At 36.5% G+C, this 16828-nt stretch overlaps 1 protein-coding gene and 1 long non-coding RNA gene across 3 annotated transcripts; both read left to right on the top strand.

The window, feature by feature from the left end:
• Window positions 1–1301: 1301 nt before the first annotated feature.
• LOC148720706 (uncharacterized) lies at window positions 1302–3952 on the top strand. The gene is made up of 3 exons (XR_015993306.1): window positions 1302–1680; window positions 2986–3054; window positions 3937–3952. It is a non-coding gene; the product is annotated as an uncharacterized LOC148720706 (long non-coding RNA).
• A 9234-nt stretch (window positions 3953–13186) lies between these two features.
• On the top strand, window positions 13187–15941 carry LOC111342897 (uncharacterized). Of its 2 annotated transcripts, none has more exons than XM_088738975.1 (4): window positions 13187–13898; window positions 14407–14484; window positions 14804–15066; window positions 15451–15941. In XM_088738975.1, exons 1-3 carry the CDS (start codon window positions 13777–13779, stop codon window positions 15030–15032), a joined length of 429 nt encoding a protein of 142 aa, XP_088595101.1. In that variant the 5' UTR covers window positions 13187–13776; the 3' UTR covers window positions 15033–15066; window positions 15451–15941. The 2 variants fall into 2 exon arrangements, with proteins under 2 accessions (XP_088595101.1, XP_022805758.1); XM_022950023.2 differs by lacking the exon at window positions 15451–15941 and adding an exon at window positions 15235–15384 and having other exon boundaries at window positions 13250–13898.
• The last annotated feature ends 887 nt before the right edge of the window (window positions 15942–16828 follow it).

The following is a 16828-nucleotide window of genomic DNA, read 5'->3' as shown; positions in this document are numbered from 1 at the left end:
AGTCGATTAACAACGTCATGGCCATTTCAGAGGCTTTAAAGACCATAATTGACTTTAGGAAAGATTTTGTTTTCCATCGGTGAGACAAACACTTTACACCCACTCACTAGAGGAGGTGTTCGCTCCAGAAGCCAAATAACAATTTGTGTTTCTTCCAGTCAAATTTCACCTGAGATGACTTTGAAATAGGCAATACTCGATATTGAATCAGAGAATGCATACCGCTGAAAATTGGTGAAAAAATAGTCTAAGGGATATGAATAAAGGCTGATAGTTTCTAAAGAAACTGTTTGGGGCTGCGTCGGTGGGGATAACGAAATAATTTGAATATATCAACAAAATTGAAATGGTAAGTTGGCCACCGTTACGATGATAAAAGCTGACGTTTCGGGCGTTAGCCCTTCGTCGGAGCGAATGGCTAACGCTCGAAACGAAGGGCTAACGCTCTAAACGTCAGCTTTTATAATCGCAACGGTGGCCAATTTACCATTTCAACTTTGTTGATATATTCAGTCTAAGGGATACACTTGTTGCTCTTAAAGACTCACGAAAATCGCACCGAGTCGTCCCATTTAATGTTCTTCTGTCGTGTATTGATGTTATCGGAGAAACCAACTAGATTGATTGTGTTAACCCTTTGAAGTTCTTTATCTTCTCCAGAATAGCTTTTCCTTAATGTTCAATTTTTGTTTATATTATAATTTTTTGTTTTTGCAGATGACAACGCTTACTGCAATTTCATTTCATTAAAATAGATTTGATTAGCATATACCATGCCCATATGATCAGTGGATTTTAAATCTCAGAAATGATATAAAGGAATATTTTATGTATCTGTCGGTGAGACAAACATACACCTACTGGCTTAAGATGTACGCTTCAGAAGCCATATGAGAATTTGCACTTCCTCTTCTAACACGTAAAAATGAAATTCAAGCACTGAACTTGCGTTTAAACTGTTATGAAGGGAATCTAGCTAATTTAGTTGGTCAGTCAGTTTAGATTAGTTAGTCTTTTCAGTAGGATTTAGTAATTCTTTTATAGTTAGAATTTGGTTGCTATGCATAAATTGAAAGTCCGAAGTTACTTAGGAGTGAGCTATAGTGATGAGTTTCCAAGTTGCGACGGTCTTGTCTTCCATAAGTGGAAGTACTTAGTTTGTCTTCTGACCTTGCTTCGGACGGAAGTTCTTAATTTTTTTGGCAAACGCAGTCAGAAGTTGAATCAGTTCATCGGAAGCACTGAGTAGATCGACGTACATTTCAAAAGTATTGTGGAGTTGTTTAGGTAAGTGTTTTAACAACAAATGTTTCATCTGCCAAGATCGGCCAGCTGGCATACCCACACATATCTATCTTAAAAGCTTTTTATGGAGCTTTCTTAGTAGAGAAGAATGTAGACAATACACAGAAGAGTAGAGACACAATTTCGTAGTTGAAGCGAGTGTTTAGCAGCATTATTCATTGAGAAACATGTAGTGAGAACCAAAGTGTGAGTGTCTAGGAGATTGACCAGAGTTACACAGAATGGGGTGAAGTTGGATCTTGGTAAAATTGTGTTTTGGAGAACCGTCAAATTCGAGAGTCCCTCGGTACCCGACATTTGGATAACGTACTAAAAAATAACCTACATCTTTTTCCTTCCTTTCATCTCTTGGCAGTCTGTTGGAGCATTTAGAAGGTAAACAAAAAGGCATTTTTAGCTTAAAAATATTATTTTTTTACGCCAACAAAAGCAGCAGCTGTTTTTTTTTTGTACCGTTTAGATTTGGTGGCATCTATGTTCAGATCATTACCAAATTTAATTGCAATTTTCGAACGATTAGGTTACCCCTGGAATCTCAACACGGAGGAGGTAAGGTTTTATTGCAACAAATCTAAACTCGCGCTAGAGAAGGTTTAACTATCCTTAACTATATAATAACTAGGTTGGAAAAAGTGCGATTCGAACAAACATCGTGGAGGTGTTCAAAATGGTGGATGTAAGTAAAGTTTGGGGGAACATGAAAATTGGCTGACTACCCAGCCACGTATTGTGCTTCCTTATATGACACTTTATGAAGTATTGGTGTAGAATTTCTTATCAGATGGTAGGAATGATGTTCACGCAAATAAATGGTTGTATTTTGGCTATCTAAGGGACATATAGAACGACTGTAAATACATGAATATGATATATTTGAAGTGCAGCTTAAAGAATAAAAGTGATCATCGCAGTTATGAACAATTTTCGAGCAGAAGAGAGAAGAGAAAAAAAAACCTGAAAAAATTTATTAAGCTTGTACAGGATTTAAACCCATGACCTCTGCGATACCGGTGCACTGCTCCACCAACAAGCGAACTGAGAGCTGCTCCTTTTGTTGGCCCATTGTAAACACGTGAGTGAAATATTGCACTTGATAGTTAAGACTAGAAAGCAATGCATCTTTTCCATTTCAAAGTAATTTACACTCCATCCCCCAATTGTTAGTTTAAATTTGTTGCCGCACAACCTATTTTTACAAAAAATGTGCTCAATTCTTTAATGAGCCATTTACTTTTGGTACATACAGAAAACGATATGTCACTACTGAAAAGAAAGATGAAGAAAAATCCATGCGTTTTATAATCATTTAACTTATCAAAGCTGCATAGTTAAACATATGTATTCCCTTCTGGGTGATATTAAAATCTATTTTTTGGGCTTGATCCTCATTTCACACGATGTCTGATGATAAAATCTAGACCCTCAGAAATCTGTAAAAAATAGACTTAAGTATACACTTGTAAGGCTTAAAGATATTGGGTCTGTCGTGTAATACTTTAAACAGATAAACCATACAGTTTGATTATATTTACAATCATATATTTTTTTTTGAAAACCGGATTTTGAGAAATAGGAAGCACTTATTCTGCAATTAACGTCTTTGTTTGTTCATTTTTGCAGCTTTGATCAGTTAAATGATTGTAAAACTCATGAATTTTCTTTTATTCGTCTATTCAACAGCGATACTTTTTTTCTATATATAGCGAAGATTAGCAGGCCAGCTATGAAAGATTTGAGAAAATTTGTTTTGTAAGTATGGGTTGTACAACAACAAATTTGGATGGAATGAAAATTACTTTGGAATAGGAAATACGTATTGCTTCCTTGTATTGAGATCCCCTCATCACCCGATATCTGATCATGCAATGTAGACCCTTGAAAATCTGTAAAAAATAAACTCAAGAATGCCCTATTTAGCTTAACACATATTTGATTCATATAAGGGCTTTGAAGAAAGTAAACCCAAGAAAATCTGTGAAAAAAATGGAAACACTTATTACCTTAATGTTCTCCATAAACGTTCGTCTTTCCTGTAATGATGCATGTTATCAGATGAACTATAGGGCTTAAGATATTTGCTCGTTTTTTCTTTCATTTTGCTCGCATTGCTGTAATTGTGTTTCATTAAAAGCATTTGATAAACACCACCATGGCCATATCAGAGGCTTTAAACTGACCACGACTGACTTCAAGAAATATTTTGTTTTTCTTCAGTGAGACAAACATACAACCACTCACTAGAGCAAATGTTCGCTTCTGAAACCAAATAACAATTTGTGTTTCTTACAATAAAATTACACATGAGAGGACTTTGAAATACGCGATATGTACTGTCTTCTCGCGCATGCAACGCCTGTATTCAGATCCCCATATCACTCAATATCTGATCAGGGAATGTATACCGCTGAAAATCGGTAAAAACATAGTCTAAGGGATACACTTGTTGCTCTTAAAGACAGATGAAAAATCGCACTAAGTCGTCTCACTCAATGTTCTTCTGTCGCGTAATGGTGCTATCAGAGAAACCATATAGATTGATTGTGTTTACTCGTTGAAATTCTTTATCTTTTTCAGAATAGCTTTTCCTTAAGGTTCAATTTTTGTTTTTATTATCATTTTTTGTTTTTGTAGATGACAACACTTACTTCAATTTCATTTCATTAAAATTGATTTGATTAGCACATAACATGCCCATAAGGTCAGTACGTGGTTTTTAAATTTCAGAAATAATATCAAGGAATATCATATTTAGCTTTCGGTGAGACAAACATACACCTACTCGCTTAAGAAAAGCGCACTTGCCATTGTTTTTCCGAACCGATAGACGACAAGTGGTGACAGTCCAAAGTTCCCTGTCAGACCCTTTTGATGTTGCTTGTGGTGTGCCGCAAGGTTCAATCCTTGGACCATTGTTGTTTGTGCTGTTCATCAATGATTTACCTACTGCTATCAGAAAATGTAATGTATTATTATACGCTGATGATGCTGTTGTTTTTGCAGCCCGTAAGGACATAAAAATCTTGGAGGAAATTTTGAATGCAGAACTAGATGAGGTGAATAAATGGAATCTCAGTAATTTTCTTTTTATCAACAAAAGAAAAACAGAGTTTCTAATTTTTGGAACTAATGCTAGGCTTTCTAAGGCTACTGACACAGTAGTTGTCAAAATAGGGGATTGTGAAATAAATAGAGTTTATGATTTTAAGTATTTAGGCATCGTTTTTGACGATGGTCTTACGTGGAAAGACCATGTTCGTTATGTTATTTCTAAGGTTGGTAAAAGAGTTGGTGCCTTAGGGCGCCTTAGAAGGAATATCACTATACATGCAGCTTTTGAGATGTATGATTAATTAATTTTGCCCATTTTTGATTATTGCGATGTTGTTTGGTCCAGCTGCAATAATGCAGATATGGAAAGTCTTAAATCTTTGTAAAGGCAGGTCTCGAAAATTATAGTTAAATCTAAATGGGGTAAAACATCCACCGACTATCTTAATTTTCAGAGTTTAGAAGATCGCCGTAACACTTATATTTTAGGTTTAGTGAAGAGGTGTTTAAATAATAATGTACCACAGTTTTTAAAAAAGTTTTTTTAAGTTGAATAAGGAAGTCATTTCAAGAGAAAAAAGAAGCAATTTTATATACTTACCTTCAGTAAGAACTGAGACCGCCAAGAAAATTTTTTATTATAATGGCTCAGTTGTGTATAATAATTATTTATTAAATAAGAATCAGTTTTAATTGTTATAATGTACTATTTTAATCTTAGTTACTTAGTTTCTTATTATTTATTTTTAAAACTTTTTGTTAGTTTTTCATTTAGGGCTCCTATTGATAACAGATATAACTTTAAGTATTCTGAAGGGATTACCGTGGTTAAAGAAAGGTTTACTACTACTACAAACCTTGCATATGCAGATGCGCTAGCTGCGTCTCGGATCGCCACGCGTGCGGATAGGCGCGAAGAAGCTTGTAAGAAGCTTTTACGTACCCTGACACCATCAAACCCTGTTTTCAATATTATCAAAAGCCGCCTCGCTCAACCAAGTAACAAATACAATCTCAGGTCTTCTTCTACTAGTTATGTGAAAAGCACAAAAACTGATTATGACCGTTTTGGAAAGTTTGTAACGAACAATTTTGCCACTTATTTAAAGCAAAATGTATAAAAATCCATTATTTACTATTGCTTTTTTTAAGCTTACTTCCATGTATACAATTTGCTGACTATACCTGTAGTTCAGATTTTCTGCAAGGGGTATAAATAAACAAACATTGACATCAAGAAGATGTACGCTTCAGAAGCCATCTAAGAATTTGCACTTCCTCTTCTCTGAAAACGTAGAAATGAAATTCAAGCATTGAACCTGCGTTTGAACTGTTAGGAAGTGAATTTAGTTAGTTTAGTTGATCAATCAGTTTCGATTTGTTCGTCTGTTCAGTATGATTTAGTCTTTCTTTTATAATTAGAATTTGGTTGCCATGCATGAATTCAAAGTCCAAAGTTATTTAGGTGTAAGCTATCGTGATGAGTGTCCGAGTTGTGACGGTCTTGTCTAACGTCCATAAGTGGAAGTACTTAGTTTGTCTTCTGACCTTGCTTTGGACGAAAGTTCTTAGTTGTTTTGGCAAACGTACTCAGAGGTTGAGTCAGTTCATCGGAAGCACTAAGTTACATTGACGTTCATTTCAAAAGTCTTGTGGAGTTGTTTAGGTAAGTGTTCAATTAACAAATATTTTATCTGCCAAGATCAGCCAGCTGGCATACCCACACATATCTATATCAAAAGCTCTTTTAGGAGCTTCATTTCTTAGCAATCTATTGGAGCATTTAGAAGCTAAACAAAGAGGCGTTTTTTTTTTTTAATTAAAAACATGACTTTTTGCGTTAACAAGAGCAGCAGCTGTTTTTTGTACCGTTTCGATTTGCGCTAGCGACTAGGATACTTATTTTTCTTCAAAATGGTGGCATCTATGTAAGTTCAGATCATTGCCACATTTAATTGCAATATCATTATCGAACGGTTAGGTTACCTTTGGAATATCAACATGCAGTAGGTAAGGAAGGTTTCACTGCAACAAATCTAAACTCGCAGTTAACAAGATTGAACTATCCTTAGCAATAGCTAGGTTGGAAAAAGTACGATTCGAACAAACCTCGAGGAGGTGTTAAAAATGGCGGATGTGAACAAAGTTTGGGAGGAGTATGAGGAATGCCTAATCATACAGCTACATTTTGCCCTCTCTTATATGGCCCTGGATAAACTGTTGGAAAAGATTTCCTATCAGATGGCAGGAATAATTTGCACGCAAATAAATGGTTGCATTTTGGTTACCTAAGTTGTATACTGAACGATTCTTAGACGTTTGTTGTGTAGTATCGCCGAGTATTTTTACGAGTTGTGGCGTATTTTGACGAGCCCGTAGGGCGACTCAGAATACAAATAACGAGTAAAAATATTCAGTGATACGAAACACCAAAACGTCTAATCCAACACGCCAAATTTTTATTTCAGTGCGGGCGAAATTCTCGGAAATTTATTTACGGGGAGTGCGTGACATAAGTATGCGAAGCTGCACGAAATTGGCGCGTTGTCGTGTTGCTGTTTCTATTTTCTTCAATAATTCATGAAATTTCATTGTCATCTAACTGTTTTCGTTCGATTTATCTAATAACCTTGAATCAATATTCGCCGGCCATTCCAACTCTTCGTCTCCAAGGAAATAATTTAAATTGTCCGCCATTTTTTTTTTGGAACTTTTTTTTTTTAGCCTCCAAGTAGTCGCTTGCGCAATGCGAGAAAGCCTGTCCAACCGGTTCTCTGGAGTACAAATACCACTTGATATTTGTACTCGTCTTGGGCGTTATTTGTACTCTACGGAGTGTGGCAGGATAATAAATGTATCTTATTAGACGTTTTGTTGTGTAGTATCGCTGAGTATTTTTACGAGTTGTGTCGTATTTTGACGAGCCCGTAGGGCTCGTCAAAATACAAATAACGAGTAAAAATACTCATCGATACTACACAACAAAACGTCTAATAAGCAATTTATTATCCAACACGCCAAACTGTTGTTTCTGCGGGCGAATTTCGCGGATATTTATTTACGGGGAGTGCTTGACAGAAGTATGCAAAGCGGAACGGAATCCGCGCGTTGTTGTGTTACTGTTTCTATTTTCTTCATTAAAAGAAGAAATTTCCTGGTCGTCGAGCTGTATTTCTTCCTTCCATTCATCAAATGAACTTGGTGTTTCGTTTAGTAAATAGGCGTTGCCTTTGATGGCAGATATAATTTAATTAACACAACTCGTGATTGACATTAATTCCTCACAATGATTTAAAGTGTTAGCTTGTCGTGATTTAAACCAGTTTTTCAGAAGAATCAGTAAGAGAGAGATGTCGATTTTTGTATCTGTTCGCTTACCCGAATCTGCTAACCTGAAGTGAGAAACCTGTTTTTACGACCCGCCAAAGAAGTAAGTTTCCAGTCATGTTTTCTTGAATTTTGCCATGAGATTAAGACTAAATTTACGTTTTCTGATTTCGAATTACAAATGTATTTCTCTTAGATCGAATAATCATTAAAGTTTGGATAATATTAAACGGTTTGTGGTGGTCGTCTGAGCTGACCAGTTCCGAGTTAGGAAACACTTGGATCTATATTTGCCAGCCATTCTGACTCTTCTTCGTCGAAAATATGATTGAAATTGTCCGCCACTTTTTTTTCCGTAACTACAATCCAATTCTTCGCTTGCCGCGGCGATGCGAGAAAACCAGTTTAACCGGTACTACAATAGACGAGTACAAATACCGCGTGATATTTGTAGTCGTCTATGGCGTTATTCGTACTCGTCTAGGTGTAGTTGGATAATAAATGAATATATAATGTATTTGAGCTGCAGATTAATAAATGAAGATGATTGTCGTCGTTATGAACACTATTTAAGCAGTAGCGAAAATCTGCCTGAAAAAAACAATTTAGGCTTGTGCGGAATTTGAACCCATGACCTCTGCGATACCGGTGCAGTGCTCCAACAACTGAACTAACAAGCGAACTGGGCGCTGGTCATTTTGTTGGTCCGTTATAAACACGTGAGTCAAATAATTGCATACTTAAGACAAGAACACGAAACGAATTTCCTATTTCAAAGTAATTTACACTCCATTCCCCAATGGTTAGTTTAAATTGGTTGCCGCACAACCCGAGTTTACAAAACAAATGTGCTCAAATCTTTGATAAGCCATTTACTTTTGATACATATAGAAGACAATATATCACTGCTGAAAAGATAGATAAAAGAAAATCCATGCGTTTCAAAATCATTGAACTTATCAAAGCTGTATAGTTAAACAAACGTAAAGGTAAATTGCGGAATGAGTGCTTTTTTCCCTCAAACTCCATTTTAATCAGGACCATATGGTTGAAAATATAATTAAATTAATTATATGGTTTGTCTGGTAATATCATTACACGACGGACCCAATATCTTTACGTCTAACAAATGTATTCTGATGTCTTTCTATTTTACTATTTTTTTTTTTTTGTTACAGATTCCCGACTGAAGGCCAAATTTCCCTGATCAAATATCGGGTGAAATGAGGATCGCGACAAAAACTGAATGAATGACTGTGAAGACCTGAATATCTTATATAAGTGGTATACCAAAACAAAATTGATCTATCTTGATCTTCTTGTACGTATTGCATAACTGCTTATCCAGCTAAGTAGGACATGGTCGAATTTATAAGAATTCACATTATTTTGGCTTTTCATTATCGTTACACTTCATTATCGTCAAGTATTTATAATCTCGTGTTTCTATCAGTAATATTGAAATAAACTAAGAACCTCAAAGGAAAGCCTCAAAAATAATTAGGAATTTAAGAGAGTTATTATTTTCAAACTAGATGGCTGAAAATGTCTGTCATGAGGCAAGATGGCAAGATATATTGTTCTTACCACAGGAGGCCCACACAAGCGACACGCCGCTTGTGTGGGCCCCCTGTGTTCTCACTACATATCTTATTAACCAAGCGCGAGGGCCGTACTGGGAGAATATCGGCCCGAGGTCTTGACAGTATGGACCGAGCGCAGCGAGGTCTATACAAAAAAGACCTAGGGTCGATATTCTTCCAGTACGGTCCCAAGCAAGCTTGGTTAATAAGAGATTTATTATACGACTGAAGTTCAAAGGGACACAAGTGCGGTATCATGATTCGGGACCATTCGGGACAGTGCCCGGTCCAATACTTAGAGAATGTTGGGCCGGAAATAGAGCAATTTGATTGGTTGATTTTAGTTATTGGCCCTCTGACTGCCCGAGTCGTGTAATAAAATGTATTATCGTCTCTTCTAAAGCGCAAATATTTTCCGTGATCATTGATGTATTGTTTCCTCACGTAACGTCAAATGCTGTTGAAGTAGAAAAGGTGGACGCAAGTCGTGGAAAAGCTAGTGTGACGCAACTTTTTGACATTAGCTGGCATTTTATTAAACAAACACTGCTCTGGATTTTAGAATTTCCTTTCTTAATATATATATATATATATAGTGTACTCTAGTTTGAGCACTCTGGCATGGCTTAGACGATACCACAAAGGTTGGATCGTTTGGGGTGACCATATTGGTTCTCCTCCATCCTAGCATTAGCACTGCACTGATGAGGCCCAGAAGGCCGAAACAGTACTGTCTGCAGTTAGTTATATATATATATATATATATATACATACATCCGTGTGTCTATGTGTGTGTGTGTGTAGAGAGAAAGAGGAAAAAATTGCCACTGATGTTATCTACACGACTTTCCTTGAATATATCACCAGTAAGAACCAATCAAATAGCGTCCAGAGTCAAAAATACCATAGCCAAATAAAAAAAGAAAAAGATTGCGGTTAGAGATTGTTGATGAAAAGAATCCGTGTATAACTAAAACGATAGTCTCGTTCGAGATATGATAAACTATCACCTCCACACAAATGAATTAAGTATGTTAAACTTTTTTATATGTCAAGAAGACATGAACAACAAAAGACATTTTCATATTTTATTTGGAAAAAAAAAATCAGGAGATTCGTTTAACCAAAGGGCATTTGCTTGCAAATACATGTATACGCAAAAGGCGAAATGGGTTTCTTGCCTACGTGATCCGGCATGATAAACCATATAAAGCTGTAACCTGTTGACATCAATAGGTCCTGTATTGGTTTAATAGCTGGCATATTAAATCAATTATCAATTACAATATATTTTTAACGTCTCTTCAATACATTTTTCTAGCAAACAGAATTATCAATTTAGGTGTCTACGTCATTTTAAAAGTAGTTTTCCTAAGTGGTTCAGATTCCCATATCATCCGATATCTGATCAAGGAATGTCTACCGCCGAAAATTTGTAAAAACTAGAATGACTGAAAGATACACTTGACGCAGTCTTAAAGACAATTATCAAAATCGTAATGAATCTTCCTAGTAAATGTTCTTCTGTTGGGTACTGATGTGATCAGAAAAACCTTATAGTTTGATAGTGTTTACTCGTTGAATTTCATCTTTTTTTGTTTGGAGATGGCAACACCTACTTCAATTTCATTTCATTAAAATAGATCTAATTGGCAGTGGTTTTAAAGTTCGCGAATGGCATCAAGAAATATTTTTTCTATCTTTCGGTGAGACAAATATTCAGTCACTTGCACGGTTCAGAAGCCATATACACCGAATGCAAATATGGCGTCCAATTTGAATTGCCATTGTTCTAGACTGACTAGCGTCGTCTTCACGTGGAAACTCAAAAGGATTATTACATGTGAGAGGGGCTAGTCATTCCAGAACAATGGCATTTCAAATTGGACGCCATATTTGCATTCGGTGTATAAGAATTTGCATTTCCCCTTCCAAAAAGTAAACATGAAATTCAAGGACTGAACCTACGTTTAAACTGTCGTGAATTATTTTGTTTACGTGAAGGTGTAGTCTGATCGTCCGGGTGAGTGTAGTCTTGAGAAGGACTGCTGTCGGTGGTAGTGACTGACGTTTCGACAACCTGTGCAGAAGTCATCATCAGAGTCAAGTGAATGATTGTTGTCAGTAGAATGTTCTTATTCCAGTTCGTGTGAAGTGATCGGTTGGTTTTGCCGTGATGTTATTGGCTGTAAGACTCAAGTGACGTTTAGTTTAGTTGGTCAGTCAGTTTCGATTAGTTAGTCAGTTTGATATGACTTAGTCCGCATTCTTTAAAAATTACAGTTTAAAGACTATACATGAATTCGAAGTCCGAAGTTATTTAGGTGTACGCTGTATTTTCATGGGTATTTTGAGGGGTGGAGAGATAGACATTTTTATCCAACAAAAGGGACGTTATTTAGTTTAGTTGGTCAGTCAGTTTCGTTTAGTTAGTTCAGTATGACCTAGTCCGCATCCTTTGATAATTAGAATTGAAAGACTATACATGAATTCAAAGTCCGGAGTTATTTAGGTGTACGCTGTCGTGATGAGTTTCCGAATTGTGACAGTCTTAATTCTGGCTACTAAGTTTTCTTCAAAATGGCCGCATCTATATTCGAATCATTACCATATTTAGAAGCAATTTTCGAACGGCTAGGTTAACCCTGACTTGCGTAAGCTCACGAAAAGAGCATTTAAAAGCAAAATTCAGAAGTTGCTTTTGACTATACTTGGGATTGACGACTATTATGTTGACGCCCATTCACTAATATTGAAATTCAATACCAATGATTATCGGAAATTATAACTGTAGTGCTTCACTCACATCCGTTTATATATCACAATTTTCTCCTCTCTACTTTCCAGTCTGCTCTACATGAGTTTGATTATTATGCCTTGTTTTAACTCATTAGTAATATTATAGTATTTAATTTGTCTGACAACTGTACTTATCTTTTAGCTTATAATGTAGTAAACTGATGCATGGCTTATAACCCCAATAATATTGTAGTAATGAATACTCTTTCGTTTATTGTAAAATCTCTTTAGTTTATTGTGGTAATTAAACTTCTTTAGCTTGCAATGTGTAGTATTTACTTATTTAATTATTACTAATACCCGCCAAGACTACCTAATGCTATATGCGGGTTGTGTAAATTTGCTTGTAATGTTCTATAAAATAATGATAAACAAAAAAAAAAAAAAACCTTTAGAATCTCAACGCGCAGTTAGTAGGGTTTCACTGCAACAAAACCTTTGGAATCTCAACTCGCAGTTAGTAGGGTTTCGCTGCAACAAATCTAAACTCGCACTAAACAAGGTCCAACTTTCCCTGACTATAAATAGTTAGTTTGGAAAAAGTGCGATTCGAGCAAAGATCGGACGTCGGATGTAAATAAAGTTTGGGAAGAGCATGAGGAGTGGCTGATTACACAGCCACATTTTGGCTCCCTTATATGGCACTTGATAAAGTATTTGGAGCAGATTTCTTATCAGATGGTAGGAATAATGTGCCACAAATAAATGTTTGTATTTTGGTTATCTAAGTGATATACTGAACGACTGTGTTTCTATGAATGTATCATGTATTTGAACTGGGGATGAATAAACCAAGATGATCATCGTAGCTCTGATACTATTTAAGCAGTAGCGAAAATCAGCCTGAAAAAAATTTAGGGTTGTACGGGATATGAACCCATGACCTCTGCGATAACGATGCATTGCTCTACCATCTGAGCTAACAATCGATCCAGGAACTGAGTATTTTTGTTGCTTTGATATTACTTCAAAACCATATAATTGGTAATATTACCAAATTACTGTGTATGGTTTATCTTTTAAAATCATTACACGACGGACTCAATACAAGATCTTTAAGTTTAACAAGCGTATTTTAGGTTATTTCTTTACAGATTCTCGAGGGTCAACCTTCCAAGATGAGGTATTGGGTGAAATGAGGATCGTGACAAACAAAATAGAATGAACGACTGCGAATATCTAAATATCATGTAAAGTGGTATACTGAAACAACGTTGATCTATCTTGATCCTTCTGTACAAATTGTGAATATCTGAATATCATAGATAAGTAGTATACCGAAACAATTTTGATCTATCCTGATCTTCTAGTACATATTGTATAACTGCGTATCCAGCTAAGTAGGACATGTTAGAATTCATGTTAGAATTCACATCATTTTAGTTTTTCATCACCATTACTTTTCGTCATCGCCGAGAATTTATTTTCACGTGTTTCTATCAGTAAAACGAAAGCTTTAAAAATAATTGGAATTTAAGCGCGTAAATATCTCAAACTACGTGGTTTGTCTAACAACATCAATACACGACAGACGAGTATTCTTGAGTCTATTTTTGACAGATTTTAAGGGTTTGCATTCCATGATCGGATACGGGGAGATATGGGGATCTGAAAGAAAAATCAATTCTAATATCACCCAGAATGGGACGTATAAAAGCAATGATTTTGGGGGCTTTCTCCATTGAAGAAGTCAATTTCCAACTGAGAAGTCAAAATGAAGACCTTTACTTTTTTGGCTTTGTTTGGCTTTGTACTGGCTGTTGGCTTTTCAGTCGCAGTAACTGAAAGAGAGTTGGCTGACATAGCAGATGAATTTGAAGCAGAAAAACTTCGAGGGTAAGTTGAATAAACAAAAACAACTATAAGTAATGAATAAAGCAACAAAATGGACTTCACAAAGGTGTCACATCAACGAGGTTCCTCCTGTTTCTCCAGGAAAATGAAAATAATACTAGATTGTGCCGGGATCAGGAAATTACTCCGATATCAATCCATTGAACTAGCGTCGGGAACTAAAAATTAGACCTATCTCCATTTCCCACTTTTTTTGTGCATCTTTGGACAACTCACTCTATAAACACCGGTTAATTAAAAATCATGTAATCAAACGGTTAAGTTTAAAATGAATTGTTTTTGTGTAAGTGGACTTTGTTTCATACTAATTGGATTGTTGCAATGGAAATAATAAGAACACTGTAACTCGATCCTCGGCTGCATTTGAACAAGTACGCTTATCTACAGCTTTCTTGTTAGACTTTGAAAATGCTTTTTGTTTTAATATGTTAGTAGTTTTGAATTGTGCCGCAGCGGCAATGATTTTACTTTGCATCTTAAATGTTTTTAGTGAAGAATACATGACAGAGAACGATGGAGAGTTCGATGAGGAAGACCTAGAGGACGATGATGAGGCAATTTCCAGAAGGTACGGTGAGGAAATGGTCTGACTTGCTTCTCGGATAACGGTGCTAAACCGTAGGCTCTCTCCCCTGCATCGTCTCTGTGCTGGTGATCAGGGGACGTCAAAGAACCCCAGGCACTTCTCGCAAAGTGTTGGGAAGGTAGCTCCCAGTGTTGTAGTTTGACCTTGTTAATGTTAATCAGGCCTCGATTTAAACCAGCTTAAATGCTGAACTGAGTCAGCCTGTCCAAATATCACACACAAATAGATATAAATAAATGAACAAATAAAGCACCAGTTCGTCCACGATTATCTTTTATAATTCCTATTTTCTCATTCTCAGTAAAAACGATATGGTAACTGAACACGAGGAGTTTGAAGAAGGAGCATTCGACAATGATGATGACAGAGACGAAGTTAGTGACGAAGATGACGTAGGAGTAATAGAAAAATCAGCTGATCCTTTTCGCTTTAGACGCCGGTTCAGACGGCTTAGACGGCTTAGACGGCTTAGAAGGTTCAGAGGGCGTACAGGCATTCGACCTCGGTTTCGTCGTAGATTTCGCGGTTAACGAAAATGACGGAATGAACAAAGGTCTGGTGAAGGTGAGTGGAATAGAAGAATTAAAGAAAAAGGAATGGCTGATTTTTTGCGCAGATTCTCCTTCTTAGTTTCTTGGAAAAGTATAGAAAAAATACGTATTGATTTCAGAGTGTAAAGTATAAAGAGTGACCCTCATCAGTAGCCATGTTTGATTTTTCTCTTCCCTGTAGGTCTTGATCAATACCCTGCTTGAAAATGCAAGGAGATCTTAAGACCACTCGTGATAAGACAGCTTGTTCTACTTCTGAAATATAATGAGAAGAAAAAGTTGTGATTTGCTTCAAATTCGCGTCAATGAAAATAAAGAACGTTCACCAATACCTGGCTGTATTGTTTTTGTTTGCTTTTTGTTATTGTTTTCGTTTGATTTACTTTTTGGGTTGTAGTTGAGGTAAAATTTTGCTGCGCAGCGAGCGTAGCGAGTGAGCAGGATCATAATCAGGATTGGAAAAGAATATAGGGGATGAAAATTCTCGAGTTCATCACTGTTTTAACCAGAGTGCAGTGTGCCACGATTGTCGTCTTTAGTGTACTGCGTTACATAGCATTAATACTGTAAGGACATTTCCTATATGTACTTTCCTAAGTAAAGACAAGTGAACTAATCGCGAGTATTGTATGATACATCTACTATCTTGATCACCGAATAAAGGACAGTCGAATTAGAGCAATGAAACGAGCCACTTGATCAATGAATAACTCTACCTTGCGTAAGTTGACACGCCGGTAAGACGGAAAGCAGAAGGCAGTGGACTGTGTGACTCTTGCCATTCGCTAACGATATAAAATCTTCTGTCTCAAAATGAAGCTTGTATTAGAATATCTCTTAATGACTTTCCTATGTGATGTGATAATAAATGTTAGTTTTAAGATGTCATTTCCCCCTCTGTATGTTATTGAGGTTTGGCAAAGCGGGATTAGATTGTGTTACTTAAATGAGGTAATATATTTCTTCTGTGTGCGCGCTATTTTCTCTGTTTTTAGTATGATTTCTCTCCCGCAGTAAATAACCTCAGAAATATGTTTCTCACTGTAAGTCTTGGAACACGCAGGTAGATGAATCACTGCGTAAATTATGTCAATATCAACGGAATGTGGAGCAGAATGTTCTCGCTGCAGTGTTTATTAGTCGGTCGACCGACTGTAGGCTAGGTTTACCCCCGGATTTCTCCACAAAGCTCAGTGACGCGCAATGGGGAATAGTGCAGACACGTAATAACGGCGCAACCTTCTTTCCACGATGTCGAAGATTGCGGATATGTGTGTCGTCTTTTTTACGCTCAAACATACAGACCCACACACCGTTCGCGGTAGACCCACTCTTAAAGATGTCGTGTGTAATGTGCTTTTATTTCGAAGCTGGTCGTTCGGCAAACTCAAAATAGCAAAAGAATCAGATGATTTAGCGAAGGTCTCGATGACAAAAGAACATTTGCTGATAAAACCAAGGTGCCTCAGGAGCAAACTCTAGGAAACGAAAACAGTGATGCCATGTTGGACTTTCATCAGAGTGAGGATAGACGCAATCGCTATATTTATGTGACCTTTAGCGTTATTTTTAAGCTTAAATTTGTTGTTTTTTTCCTCAAACAGAGTACATTATCAGCTGTTATCTTTCTATTTGTCCCATTAGTTTTGTCGCTTTTGTGCGTATGTTATATTCGCATATTGTTGCGCAGGAATTTCTGTTTGATACCAAATAATGTGGTGTCGGATATGATGATGTATTGGACAAAGTAACGCTATGCATACAACAAAAGTGTG

This window comes from Stylophora pistillata, chromosome 11 (assembly GCF_964205215.1).
Source record: "Stylophora pistillata chromosome 11, jaStyPist1.2, whole genome shotgun sequence".
Taxonomy (NCBI): domain Eukaryota; kingdom Metazoa; phylum Cnidaria; class Anthozoa; order Scleractinia; family Pocilloporidae; genus Stylophora; species Stylophora pistillata.
Note: the sequence above shows the minus strand (reverse complement) of the source record. Positions and strands in the feature narration are given on the sequence as shown.